The sequence below is a fragment of the Hippopotamus amphibius genome, chromosome 6, assembly GCF_030028045.1.
Source record: "Hippopotamus amphibius kiboko isolate mHipAmp2 chromosome 6, mHipAmp2.hap2, whole genome shotgun sequence".
Lineage (NCBI taxonomy): Eukaryota > Metazoa > Chordata > Mammalia > Artiodactyla > Hippopotamidae > Hippopotamus > Hippopotamus amphibius.
In genome coordinates, this window is record NC_080191.1 from 110318820 (window position 1) to 110333638 (window position 14819).

General features: G+C 44.5%; 1 protein-coding gene across 6 annotated transcripts in view; it reads left to right on the plus strand.

The window, feature by feature from the left end:
• The first annotated feature begins 314 nt into the window (after nt 1-314).
• The window catches only part of NR1D2 (nuclear receptor subfamily 1 group D member 2), a 28117-nt gene continuing 13612 nt past the window's right edge, over nt 315-14819 (plus strand). The window contains exons 1-5 of one of the 6 annotated variants that reach the window (XM_057738170.1): nt 315-662; nt 9348-9614; nt 10128-10216; nt 12034-12178; nt 14030-14652. In XM_057738170.1, coding sequence (XP_057594153.1) covers nt 647-662; nt 9348-9614; nt 10128-10216; nt 12034-12178; nt 14030-14652 — 1140 coding nt within the window. In that variant the 5' untranslated portion in view covers nt 315-646. Of the gene's footprint in view, nt 663-1183; nt 1583-9347; nt 9615-10127; nt 10217-12033; nt 12179-14029; nt 14653-14819 lie in introns of those variants that run through there. The other 5 variants (XR_009054233.1, XR_009054234.1, XM_057738172.1 and 2 more) reach the window with 5 other exon arrangements.

Consider the following 14819-nt stretch of genomic DNA (forward strand, 5'->3'; position numbering starts at 1 on the left):
CAGGGTCGCGAAGAGCGGGTCTGCTCGGCGCCACCCGGCGGTCCTAGGTGACCATCGGAGGCGCCTCGACGTGTCACTAGATGAGGGAGGGGCGCGTGCGGTGGGGGTGGGGGGGGCTCCCAGCCCGAGGCGGGAAACCGGGAGGAGGAAGGGAACCGGGTGAGCGGGAGCGGGCGGCTACGGCTGGAGGGCGGGGGAGGGGGAGGGGAGCAGGAGGGGGAGGGGAGCAGGAGGGGGAGGGGCGCGGAGCGGGAGGGGCGGAGTCGCCGCAGCGGCCGGCCGCGGGGAGGGCGGAGGGACGGGGGCGGAGGGGGGTGTGTGTGTGTGTGCGCGCGGGTCACATGGTCGCGGCCGCCCTCCCCGTCAGCCGCCCTCCCCTCCGCGGTGCGCCGGCTGCAGGAAGCCGCCGCGCCGCCGCTTTGTTGTCAGGGGCCCCGTGAGGAGCGCCGCTCGCCGCCGCCCTCTCTCCGCGCAGACCGTTCTCCGGCCGCGGGGCCCGGGTCCGGGCGCCCCGCCCGCCCTGCCCATGAGGGGGCCCCGCGACCACCGCCGCCTCCGGCCCGGGGCGGCGCGGCGCTGAGGCGGCGGCGGCGGCGCTGCCCGCGCTGCGGGATCGGGCGGCCTCGGCCCGCTCCCCGAGGGCACCATGGAGGTGAATGCGGGTAAGAGCAGACTGCGGCGGGGCGTGGGGTGGGGGGGGCGCGGCTGGGGCGGGGGGGTGGGGTGGGCGCTCGGAGCCCAGAGGGCTGTATGAGGGCGGCGGCGGGGGCCCGCGGTCGGGGCGGGGAGGGCGGCCGCGCGCCGCGGACCCGCGTCGGGCTCGGCGCTCGTCGCCCCCCGGGGCCTGCCCGCGGCCGCCCGCAACGCCGCGGCGCTGCCTGGCGGCGCCGGTCCGGCCCGGCCCCCCCCTCACATGGCCCGGCCGCGCGAGCCACGTGCGCGCTGTGTTTACGTTCGGCGGCGCGCGGGCGCCGGTTGGCTGAGCGGGCGCGTGACGCAGCATTACATAATGGGCGCCGGGGCGGCGGCGGCGGGCGGGGACACGTGAGGCCGCGCGGCGCCGTGACCCACATTCCCGCGGCCGCGGGGACACGTGGGGGCGGGGGCGCGCGCCGGCCGGGAGCGCCGCGGCCCGCGGAGGCCCCGCCCCCGGAGCCCTCCCGGCGGTGACGTGGCCGCGATCCCCCCACCCGCGCGGGGTTGCTCGCCGCGGAGGAGGCCGCGCGCGCCCGCCCCGGGGACCCGCGGCGCGGCGGCCCCGAGCGGGCGCGGACGCCGCAGTGTCCTCCGCCGGCGGGCAATGCCGCGGCCTGGCGGGCGGGAGAAGCGCGGGGCGTGGGTGCGCTCGGGCCGCAGGAGGGCCCGCGGGGCCGGCAGGGGGCCTCTCCGACGCGAGACCCTCCGGGGTCGCCCGCCGGACGGGCCGAAGACGGCCCAGGTTGTGGCGCTGCCTCGTGTTTGGGGGGTGGGGGGGTGGGGGGAGGAAAACAAGTTTTAATGATATGCTTAGGGACGGGACCGACGTTGCACACCTTCCGTGGTGAATGCGCCCGAGGCGCCCGTCGGGGCCGGGAGCTTGACGGTGAGGGGTCCCACCCTTAGGCCGAAGCCCTGGGCTCCCTTGGGCGGTGACCCCGCTGACTGCCAGGCCTCCTGTACGGCTCGTCCTTGTCGTTTCCCTTAATTACCTTAAGCCCATGGGTCACTGATCTTTCCCTGAATCACTGAATCTGATAATTTTTTGAGGGGAGGGGGTTGGCCTGGGCTGCGTGGCTTGCCGGGATCTTAGTTCCCCGGCCAGGGATGGACCCCGCCCCCGGCGGTGAGAGTGCGGAGTCCTAACCATTGGGCCGCCAGGGAATTCCCATGATAAGGATTTGACTTTATCATTCTTTTTTCTTGTTACATTTACAGCTGTAACGCCACAGAGCAATACAGGGCGCCCTTCCGCCCTTTGGTCTGCTCTGCTCCACCCCCACCCCCCCGCCGCCCCCCACCAAGGATGGCCCTTTACCTGAAGCCCGCGAGGTTGCAGAAGCAGCCAGTGATTCTTTCTTATGTGTCCTAAAAACCATGCCTTGATAACCAATTGTTGTGACTTTTCCACCAACAGTAAAAAAAAAAAAAGAAGAAAAAAGTCGTTTTTCTGTGTTTTAATTACCTTTGGGCCTGTTTAACCTTTGAAGATAATTTAAAAATTTGAGTAACTCTGTTATGGAATTAAACTTTTAGTTGGTAAGGATTTGAAGTTAAAGTTCAACCTCATCTAACCCAGTGTGAATGAATTCTTCCAGCTTTGCCGGCGGGTAAGGTGGGCTGGCTCAAGTGGTTAGAATGTTTTTCTCTAATTTGAGCCTTATTAGAACGTTATCAGTGACCTTAATTTTGAGTTTAAAGTGTGGCTACAAATTATAAGATTTCCTCGGGCTGATTGCTGTACACCGCCCCCCCTCCCCCCCCATCCCTTGGTCCTTGTTCAGTGTTGTTTTTTTCTGATCATCCTTGTGCCCTTTGGGATGTGGCATGCAGAAGTGGAAGTTGTTGGACGGTTACCAAGTTCCAAGCTGGGGATTCTGCTGTAAATGAATTCTCTGGCAGGCTTGACTTTTGTGGCATGTTGCTGTGCTGACTCACAGTAACCTTGCAGTCAACTAGATCCTTTCCATGTGAACTGTTTTGAAGCTAGGTTTCATCCATTTTGCAGATAATTGTTTGATTTGAACTGTAGGAACTTGCAGTTACCATTCTTAAATTTTCTCTTTTTCCAAGTTGAAGGTGTCACAAGCTTTTATCTATTATACTATTTCTGTCATCCCTCTGTCTGAAGGAGCATTGATAAGCATTCCCTTTAACTTCCTTCACATTGTTGTTGCCCAGGGTGGGGCCAAATTCAGTGCTGTGGGGCAGCCTTTGGCCCCCTCCCTTTGGGTTGATATCATTTTATTAGTCAATGCATATTCACCCAGTGAGCATTTCATGTAACTGTCCTGTAAATCATGACTCACTGTGTCTCTGCCCTCTCCATGACTAATACAGAGGGGAAACAGTGAAGTTCTAGAAACTGACTCTACATTTTTGTCACAGATTTTGATGGAGAATACCAAGTCTTTTAAAGTAAATAATAGGTTGTACAAACTTCATAACCATGACTGTAATGCACATTTTTTTACAACTTTTATTGAGATACAGTTAACATATAATAAACTGCATATATTTAGAGTGTACAATTTGGTACCCCAGTCTCCCAATTCATTCCCCCCAACCCTCCCCGCTTTCCCCACCTGGTGTCCATATGTTTGTTCTCTACATCTGTGTCTCTATTTCCGCCTTGCAAACCGGTGATTTTAAAAATTAGGAAAACATTCCACATATGCCATTGTTATTTTTACACATCTGTAGTCTACCCTGTTTCTCACTTGGAGAGAGAAACAGTAAGATATGGGAGGAATCAGAAGTGAAGAAGGAAGTTGTCTGATTAGTTAGTGGTGTTAAGGGTGTCAGAAGGTGGCCTGGAAATAAGAACCTGCAGAGGAACCCCTGGGTCCATGTGACATACTCAGAATTGAAAGAAGAATGCGTCGGGAGGGTTAGTTTTGTTTGAACTACTCTGATCCAGCTCTTCCAGTGTAACAATGGGAAAGTAATCCCCAGTATCTGTTGAGCATTTGTGTGCCAGGCCCTTTACATGTGTTACTACTTTGGTACCTCACATTAACTCTATGCAGGAAGGTGCTGTTGTCATCATTTGAAGATGAGGGTCTAAGTAAATTGAAGTAACTTACCCAGGCAAGTGGTACAGCCAGATTTTGAATCCACGAAATCCACTTGGGGAGCATAAGCTAGCTACTGTGCTGTGCGCAAGGTCGAAGCCCACATGACATTTGAAGGCATACGCGAAGCTTTGTGGTCCTGTCTTCTGGGGGAGGAGGAGACACTGAATGGATGCCTGCAGTTTGCAGCGGTACACAGTCATAGCTGGTGGCAAAGGCAGGGTCAGCAGAGCTTCCCAATTTCATCATTCCTCCTATTTAATCTTGTTGCTAGTCAGTAGGGTTTTTTTCCCCAGATACTAGATTCCGCTTGCCGCCACCCTCTTTCTAGCAATTTACATGGAGACAAGAAGACTGTTTTACAAACTAAGACCTGTTTGTTTTTTGTCACCGTGGTTTTGTTTTCTTAAATAATCTCTCATGTGGTACATCATTTAATAACTTACGTCTTCTTTAAGACCCCACTTATTGTCGCCTTGGTTTGTGATCTGTGCCCTCTGTAGTGCTCTTGTGCTGTCAGCAGTTCGCAGTAGTTTGTATGAAATGTTGCTCACGTTGCATTGGAACGAATGGTTAACAAGGCTGTCTCCCCAGTTGGCCTATAAAGCCTTTTAGGGAAGGGACCATCTTGTTCTCTGGGGCCCTGACACTGGGACACAATTGGAAGTTTAGTGCTTCATTAGGTCCACTCTATCATCCTGTAAGTAAAAATTATTAAAAACCTACTTTTAAAATGAGAAAACTAAAGCTTCTTGAAGGTAAAAATGTTTTGTTCTAAGTCACAAGGCAAAAAAGTTACAGTCATGGCTTGAACTCAAGCGTATTTTCCAGTACGATGGACAGTGGGAGTTCGGGGGCGGGGGTGATGATGGGCAAGCCAAGAATTAGGGTAAGAAAACCCCAGTATGTGCTGGGACAGTAAGTGCTTCCCAGTAACACAAAATGGATATTGACTTGGCTTGTCTGAAGTTGACCACTGGGTAAGCCCTAGCCTGGGAACCTGGCCCAGCTCCAGGGTCTTTTTCAACTAAAAATAGGACTCAACCTCAGCTAATTTTAGCTTGAGGCAGCTGAGTACATTCTGCCTGTTTCTGGAGGTATTAGCACTTGCTAGTTAAGGAATTTTACCTTTCTTACATTATCATTAAAAACTGTCTCTGTAAAAAGCACTTATTTTAATAATCCCCTTTTATGAACACCATTTCATTTCAGTCTTATCATGACTCTGGCAGACATTCCCATTTTATAGATGATGACTCAGGTTTAGAGAGATTGAAAGTGACTTGCTTGCCCAGGTCTTCTCGGTAAGAAACAGTAGTCTGTACTCTGGAATTAGACAGCCTTGACTTTCAACCCTGGCCCTGCCACTTAGTAGCTATATTAACCTCTCTGAGCTCTGAGTTCCTTTTCTGTAGAATGGAATAATGAAAGTTAATTTTATAGGGTTCTTGTAAAGGTGAAATGTGGTATGAAATTGTGTCATTTTATTCTCGGCATTCTTGGTGACTTGTATTTTTCACTTCCCTTTCTTCATTGGGTTGAGGAACTACTAGATGTACCCCCTACCTTCTAGGAAATTAAATTTTAACCTTTTTGGGTTGCTAGCCATCAGGTCAGTAGATTTGTGTCTGGTAGATGCTAAGACAGCTGAATCAGTGTTGAAGATGCTAAGGGGATGTAACTGCTTTTTTTAAAGAACTTTTATTGAAATACAGTTAACATACAATAAACTGCATATATTTAGAATGTACAATTTGGTATCCCAGTCTCCCAATTCATTCCCCCCCACTTGGTGTCCATATGTTTGTTCTCTACATCTGTGTCTCTATTTCTGCCTAGCAAACCAGTTGATTTGTACCATTTTTCTATAGTCTGCATATATGTGTTAATATACGATATTTGTTTTTCTGACTCACTTCAGTCTGTATGACAGTCTCTAGGTCCATCCATGTCTCTACAAATGTCCCAGTTTCATTGCTTTTTACAGCTGAGTAGTATTCCATTGTATATGTGTAGATTGGTGTCTGGTAGATGCTATGACAACTGAATCAGTGTTGAAGATGCTAAGAGGATGTAGCTGCTTCTTGATGGGTCATCTTTGGTTCCATGGTTCCTGGCGCAAATGCTTCTTGTAAATGATTGCTGATTCCCTAAAGACAGGAGTTGGATCTTAACTGGATTGATAATAGCCCAGTAATTTTTCTTAGGTTTGGTTGGGAGCTTTTGCGAAGGAAGGTGTGTTTTGGGTAGTTAATACCTTCCATTGCTCAGTCAGTGCTTTAATCCAGTTCTTAAGCCATTAGGATAGCTCAGATCTCTAAAAGTTTATTTCTAAGCTGAGGTAGTCAGAGGACTTTGCCGATGTAAATGGCTGACTCATATGCTGGCCCTAGGAAGGTAACTTCCTCACCTCTTATCCTCTTGAGGTGTTAGGGAACTTACTACCTGAAGTAGTCCTTTAGAAAAGATAAATAGCTGTGAGACCTTTTTTTGGGAATTTATTGAGGACTAAGGATAATATTTTTCTTTGTATCCTATTCTCAGGGGAGATAAATGTGAAAAAAGTAGCAGTTTGCTACCACCTGGGAGTTCTGATGTGACCTTTAGATCTCTGAAGTTTTATGAAAACAGATGGCACAGTGGTTTTACCCAGTAACATGACATTTGATAGGCTTCTAGGTTGAAATCATTTTTCTTTGGGATTCACAGTGTATTAGAGATATTCAAGCAGTTAAGTCAGTGAAAAGATCAACCATGAAAACTGTGGGCCAATTTGTGCTTGAATTCACTAATTGTAGACATTCTTAAACTTCATTATACAAAGAATCGGGTGTAGAACTAGTTCAAAATGTGCGTTCCTGAGGGTGCCTTCTCCAGTCTGGGCAGGGCTTCGGAAACATGTAGTTTGAGAAAAGCACTGGGAGCAGTTTTAATGATACATGTTTCGCATAATCTCTCTGAATAGTGAGCATATAATCTCAAAGTTAGGAATCTGTTTCTGTGTTTGGAGTGTGAGGAGCTTTTAGATTTTAAAATCAGTGGTAGGTGAAATTACTATTATTAAAATTACCCTTGGTCACCTTTTCTCACATTGGGCACAGATAAAGTAGTTGGCTTGTGACAGTTGTTCTCAAACTTCACTGTGCGTCAGAATAGTGGGGCCTGAGAACTTGCATTTCTAATAGAGTTCCAGGTGATGCTAAAGCCGCTGGTCTAGGACCACACTTTGAGAATGACTGGTTTATATAGCTAGGGACCCCACTGCAGGACAGACATTAATCGTAAGGTCTGGCTTTACTCTGGGGGGGTGATAAGCACACGTCAGGGGCATTTGGAAGTAGTCAGGCTGTAGAAAGAGCAGATTTACACTTCCAACTTCAGTACTGATGCCAGCCATATGCTTCCAGAATGCAAAAGTGGATGGAATTGTCCACATTGTATTCTTTGTTTTTAAGACTCAAGTGCAGGTAAACGACAAGGTTCTACTGTATAGCACAGGGAACTATAGTCAGAACATAAACCATAATGGAAAAGAATTTGAAAAAGTATATATATATGTATAACTGAGTCACTTTGCTGTACAGGAGTAATTAATACAACATTCTAATCAACTATACTTCAATAAAGAATAAATTTAAAAAATCTGTGAGCAAGATGGTAAAATAAAAAGACTCACGTGCATTTAGTTGCACTTAAGCACGTTAAGTTCGTGTATGATGAACACTGTGTTCCTTTTGGCATAGTAGGCACATGTTTTAACTTCTTTTCTGGGTTATAATCAAACTCCCTGAGAGTTGTGGTTGTGCTTTACTTCTCAGGGGCTTCCCAGCCTGAATATATGTAATTGGTACTTAAATACACATCTGGTTCCTAATGTCAACATGACAGACTAAAAGTGACTTAAAAATTCTTCTGCCTCTTTTTTTTTTTTTTCTTCTCTGAAAATGGAAGTGTCTTTCTGTTCTTCGAAACTGATTTGGCCTCAGCATTTTGCTGTGTGTGTGTGTGTGTGTGTGTATTTGAATGACTAATAAAGTCTGGCTCTTAACTAAGAAAAGATTGGGGAGTCTTTTCCCTTTAGCAGAGAAATTTTTTATTTCAGAGTGAATACTTAAATTGCAGTTGTTACTTTGGGAATCAGCGAAACTCTCCACTGAGAACCTAGATGACTATTCAGAATAGTCATCTAGGTTCTCAGAAATGCTTGTTTTACTTGTGACTTCCTAGTAATGTTTTATACTGTTTAGGATCTGTCCATAATGTTAGATGTGGGCTTCACAAAGGCAGAGAAGTAGGTATTAGAAATAATTTGTGTCAGACTTATTACCTGTAAAGCCTGTTCAGAGGCCTAAGAGACACTGTGCACCTAGTTGCTCATAATCTCTCTTGTAGAGAAATAGATGGAAACAGGTAAACAGTAGGTTTAAATAAGAGTGTAGGACTGTGATGGAAGAGATAATTAACCTTTGTATCTGATGCACATTGGAAAAACCAATAAATGTTGGCTGGTGATGGAGGAGAGAAGAAACCACAGGAGGCCTTGGCAGAAAAGATGAGAATTACTGGTTTGGCCTGGGATTTGGAAAAATAATATATTTGGCCATGAGGTTACTCTTGCAACATTTTATCACTTTGAGGGAAGAAGTTTGGAATTATACCCCAAGAGTAATTTTAAGTGCTGTTTTCTTAACCTGGGAGATTTACAGTCTCTAAGAGGTCAAGGCCAGTTTTCAGGGGAACTGTGGAGGTTATATTAATGGAGTTGTGAAGAGTGTTCTGAGAGTAGCTCTGTGAAGAGGGAGTTAGCTTTTAGCACGCATTCTTCCTTCCAGCCTCTTTGACGTTTATTGTAAATAGTGAGCCAGGAGAACAAGCAGTGAGTCTGGCGTCCTTAAGAGCTGCGTACAGATAAGTGTGTCTGTAAGTCCAGTGGCAGAAGTAGGTGGAGAAGGCAGCGTGTGGAACTGGGGTTTAGTGGGTAGTCATAGTGTCTTTGGGGAGCATCCAAAACAGAAGAATTCTGGGAGCTACAGCTATGAAAGGTTTTCCATTTCCAGATAAACTACTTTATCTGGAGCTCCAAATGTTACATCTGTTCCTGATTAACCTGTATCTTAGCCAAGTGCTGGGGGAGGTAAATGATGCACCCGTTGTTCTGGGATTGTGCCATGTAAAGGTGTAATGAAGGATGCAGAGAGGACCAGAACCAGATTTCTTCATGGCCAAAACAACTTGCTTACTCTAAACTATGTTGTCACTCAGGAAGGTTTTTCATTCCTTTTAGGAATGGATTGGAAAATGAAAAGCTTTAGGTTTGGATCTGCGTGTGCTCAGAATAACAAAGACAGTGAAGAGCGTTCTCACTTTTTAAATCATTGGGAATTATATGGCTTTGAACTTTGTGGAAGCAAGAAAAATAGTAAGAAATAAGGAAGAAAATGAGTTACTTTTTCCTTTTGTTGTAATTTTAATCATTAACCTGTTTCTAAAGTTAGTGACTTTACTGTTCAGATTTGCAAAAATACACAGTATGTATTAACGTGTATCTGATTATCTGATATCCCTCCTCTTTTCTAGGAGGTGTGATTGCCTATATCAGTTCTTCCAGCTCAGCCTCTAGCCCTGCCTCTTGTCACAGTGAGGGCTCTGAGAACAGTTTCCAGTCCTCCTCCTCTTCTGTCCCATCTTCTCCGAATAGTGCTAATTGTGATAACAACGGGAATCCCCAAAATGGTGATCTCTCCAATATAGAAGGCATCCTGAAGAATGATCGAATAGATTGTTCTATGAAAACAAGCAAATCAAGCACACCTGGGATGACAAAGAGTCATAGTGGAGTGACAAGTGAGTTACTTAGTTTTCTAAAGGTTGGTGCCACTAATTGCAGGTGGGCCTTGTTTTATCAGCTGTTCATTTGGGGGACCACTTTAGTTTGGAGTGTAATTTTCACTCCCTTCTGGGTAATCATAGTTCAGTAGTTAGGTAAGAAGTCAGTGATGATCTTAGAAGTTACAGCCTAGGGGCTGTCGTACTTGGTTCTTGCTGTAGAACAAGATCTGTGGTTGTGTACTCTGTCTGACCATGTTTACAAAATTTCAGTGTATGTTTAAAATCATCAGGAAAGGAGAAACCAGCTCTGTGAGATATTTTGGCCAGTGTCGTAAACTGTTTAAAAGAAATTCACGATTTCTTTTAATTTGTCAGTTTGGTGTAAAGATTTTTCTTTAATGTTATAAAAGTAGATTTGTATATTTTTAAAGTACTTACAAGTTGAACAAAATAAAATACTCAATTGGAAAGAAAAAAACAGTTTGTTTTTCTTCCAGCTTTTCACTTTTGTGTCTGTTTGTGCCTTAGAATTTAGTGGCATGGTTCTACTGTGTAAAGTCTGTGGGGATGTGGCGTCAGGATTCCACTATGGAGTTCATGCTTGTGAAGGCTGTAAGGTAAAGCATGCTTTTGTTTCTTCAAGCTACTGATTCTGGGGTTAAAGAAATTGCAGTTAGAATTGCCAGTTCACACAATTGATAATCTGGGAGGAGGAGAGAAGTCAGCTGCTCCTCAAAGTTTTAGGCATTTTATGTAGTGTATAAACATAACTTGTTTTGAAAAATATATTTTAAATTTGGTGAAAGTATTCATTTTGTCTTTAAGATTTTGATCAAAATAAATTTGCTCTCTCACTCAAACTTAAATATGGTATGAGGTGTTTATTCACTAATGTGTCAGGCACTGTTCTAGGGGTGGTGGATTGCAGGGAGTAAAGCAGACAAGGTGTTATTACCTTTTTGGAACTTAGTTTACACCAAACTTCGAATAGGTATCATCAGATACTTTGACATTCTGACATGTCAGGTGCCAGGAGTTGGGAATAATTCCTAGATACTTGTAAAAATGTGCTGTCTTCATGAGTGATGCCAGGAAAGTAAAAGAACCTTGAGTATAAATTGAGCCTTTGGGAAAGCTCATTTATAAGTTTAGTTGAATATTCCTGAGTCAGATAATTCCAAGTGAGAAGCCTGTACCTCCTACTTATATCTAGGGAATCTCTCTCTTCTAATCTGGCACAATCCTTTCTCCTGAGTATCTAAAATTAACACGGCCAAGACACATGCTCCTGCTGCTCTCTGACTGAAAGCCAGAAGCAGGAATCCAGTTTGGCAGGATATGGTGGGTGAGCAAACAATGAACACACACGATGGAAGAGAAACACTTCCTAGGGTGGCTCTGAACGAATTGTGAATTTGTAGCTCTTATTGGCTCGGTCACTTCACAGGACTCCTCAGTGTTTTATACAGATGTAGCACTTTCCCACTGTTTTACAGTTCTATAAATAGTTTTTTTTTTTAAACAAAAATATGAAATAATGTGGGACAGGCGTTATTCTTACTTTGTAGCTAGAGAAACAAAAGCACAAGCAAATCAGCCTAATTGTGTATTCTTAATAAAGAGCACATGTAATTGCTCTTAAACATGTTTAGCTCAGATATTATAGTGTCCAAGTATAGTATTGCAGGAACAAAGTATAAAAATGTTATATCTCACAATTACTAATATAGATTCATCGAAAATGTGGTTAGTTACGGTATTCAAGGAAACTACAGTTTAAAATAATTTTGGTAATTTTGATTTTGCTAAAAAGGTCAAGGGAACCATTAAGCTGGAGATCTTTGAAGACAACTCACAGAGCATGAACTTAAATTGTTTGTGTAGTGGAGGCAGTTCTGTGCAGCCATCTAGCTGGGAACTGTCTTTCCTGGATCATAAGTTGGTCTGTTGGGTGCATGGTGTGACACTTACCTGTTGCTAACAAGTAGCCAGGAACACCTGGCACGTATAAGTAGGCCTTGCTGGTGTCAGCAGGTAATAATCCAGAAAAGACCAAGTTCTACTAACATAGTCCTTAGCTCTAGTGAGGGAATTACAGTACAGAACACATTTCTCTGTCAACTTGTTGAAAATGTCATTCATATTTCAAGGGTTTTGGAATTTGTATATGATTAAAGTATGAGCTGGAAACCGTGGCTGCAGGCAGGGCTGGTAACAGGGTGAAGTGTGGGACAAGGAGGGCTTTGGCAGCACTGAGATTCTCCAGAGGGAAGAAAGGGAAGAAGAGTTTTACTTGGCGAGTAAGCATAGGTGCTTGCTAATGTCGCTAAGAACCTAGTTAAACTCTGCGTGTCAGTATTATATTTCCCTTTGCTGTACAAGGAGTTCTTCTGGATGTTTTTAAATGGATGGCTATATCTTCCTTTGTTCTTAGGGTTTTTTTCGGAGAAGCATTCAGCAAAACATTCAATACAAGAAGTGTCTGAAGAATGAAAACTGCTCTATAATGAGAATGAATAGGAACAGATGTCAGCAGTGTCGCTTCAAAAAGTGTCTGTCTGTTGGAATGTCGAGAGATGGTACGTCCCCACTTTACAGAGTGCTCTTCTTAAAGCGTGTGGAGCTTGGCTCTCATTTCTCAGCATACACCAGAGCTATAAGCCAATTACCAGTGGCCCCCTTGTGCTCAGGGTGAGAGAGATTTTTGAAAACACATTTCGATGCCTTGTAGGATGCCAAATTCATTAGAGTCAAATTTTAGCATCATCACCCTAGAAACAGCTTTTGGCTCACTTCTTTTTTTTGTTGCTTGCCTGTGAAAAGACCCATTTTTTTCCCTATGCAATTTGAATACTTTTTCCCCCCAAAAAAAGAAAAGAAAGAAAAAAAAAAGAAAGAAAAGATTTAGTTTTTCTAGAGATAGGAGTCCTTGACTTTTCCCCCTGATTTCTTAGCAGTGCTGAGGTACCCATTCCTCCCGGCGTGAATTAGCTCTATCACTTCTCAGTCCTGAGGGCACAGTTCTGAATACTTTGAAAGGAGATGCAAAATTAAAAGAAGCGTTAGGGTCTGGAGGGGAGGTGGTTGTTCAGTTCTGGCATGGTCCACTCCTGTGGAAAACAAAAGCTGCGGTGATTTGCGGGACCTTTAGTATTGTTTGTGGATGACGTCACTGGAAGAGTTGACCTTTCTGTTGAGCCTGGGGAAGCCACTTGTGGATAGTCTCATTCTGTTCTAAGTAACAGAACAGAGGAGTATGAGGTTTTTAGAGGGAGCAGGTTAGTAGAGTTAATTAAGAATTGCTCGGAATGAGCCTTGTGTTTATCTAGGGAAGGGCCATTTAAGCAATCCCTTAGGTTACTTTAGTATCTTACTGACACAAAGACATAGTGTTGTAATGAGGAGGTTCTTGAATGACAGGTTTCAGCAGCTGATGTTTTGTATTTTCAATTGCTTGAAATTTTTTAAGTAGTACTGGAAATACTAATCCAGAGTTGATAGATATTGTGATTTCCCCAAAAGAGTGAAAATGGCCATCAGCTGTGCAGGAAGGAGCAGAGGTAGAATGTGCACCACGATAAAATTGTTTATATGTGGTCGTGACAGTGTCAGAGGCTGAAGTTAGAGCAGTAAGGCTTCTCTTGCTGGGTGGGTATATTGAATTTTTTGTTTTATCTCTGTATAAATGTTAGAATAGAAAGAAGCTTTTCTTTCCCTCAGGGATAGGAATGTTGGAGACAGGACTCATTCTAAGACTAGTTTCTAAAGTAGTGCAGGATGAATGATTTTCTTTTTGTTTCATCAATTGTAATTAAAATCCAACAAGTTTATTTTCCAATTACCACGTTTCTATCGACTGTGATTTTTCTTTTTCTTTTCTCTTCTTTTTCTTTCTTTCCTTCCTTTCTTTTTAAGAATTTCTCTTTTAAGAAGTTAGGAAAGCAGATCACTTAATAGTTGGGTCTTGAGAATAAGGTTACAAAAATGAATGGGCAAAGGTCAGATGTCCAGGGAGTGATTATACCTGTGGGTTCCATCAGTGTTGATGGGTGTGGGTAGCTGAATCACATGTGCCTTCTTGAGAAGAGAGCCTTCAGCCTTAGTAAGGTGCTGTATAGTAATGCTGGTCTGCTTCAAACTGATTTTTGTAAGTTAATTTCAGATTTCTTCCTTAGACTTTGCTTATAAAATACCCAGGAAATCTCTTCCTTAGCTTTATTTTGAGAGAAAAATAAGGCTGCCCACTCCCACTTCCTATGGTATCTCAAAAACATTACCAGCAAGTTTAGAATAATTTGGGCCAGACAGAGATGGATGTTCTTTACTTGTATGACTAGAAGCCATAGCTATCAGAGCCAATTTTATGTTATTCTTTTGTATAAACCGGTCTTATTTAGAATGTAAATGTTAAATATCTTTTTCTTCAATAGCTGTTCGGTTTGGTCGTATTCCTAAGCGTGAAAAACAGAGGATGCTAATTGAGATGCAAAGTGCAATGAAGACCATGATGAACAGCCAATTCAGTGGTCATTTGCAGAATGACCCATTAGTAGAACATCATGAACAGACAGCTTTACCAGCCCAGGAACAGCTGCGACCCAAGCCCCAGCTGGAGCAAGAAAACATCAAAAGCTCTTCTCCCTCTTCTGATTTTGCAAAGGAAGAAGTGATTGGCATGGTAACCAGAGCGCACAAGGATACCTTTATGTATAATCAGGAGCAGCGAGAAAACTCAGCAGAGACCATGCAGCCGCAGAGAGAACGGATTCCTAAGAATATGGAGCAGTATAATTTAAATCATGACCATTGTGGCAGTGGGCTGAGTAGCCACTTTCCTTGTAGTGAGAGCCAGCAGCATCTCAATGGACAGTACAAAGGGAGGAACGTAATGCATTACCCCAGTGGGCATGCCATTTGTATTGCAAATGGACACTGTATGGACTTCTCCAATGCTTATACTCAAAGAGTATGTGATAGAGTTTCCATAGATGGATTTTCTCAGAATGAGAACAAGAATAGTTACCTATGCAACACTGGAGGGAGAATGCATCTGGTATAGTGAAATCACTTTTTTTGCTCACTTTGTATCAAGGAAAACTTTGAAGGCTTTCTTTTATTCAGAGGACAGGGGTGGGGGTGTCATAAACCCTAAGAGATTTACAGAATCAATTTTATACAGTACTTTAGGTCACATATTTTTAATAAGCATCATTTGTTGAA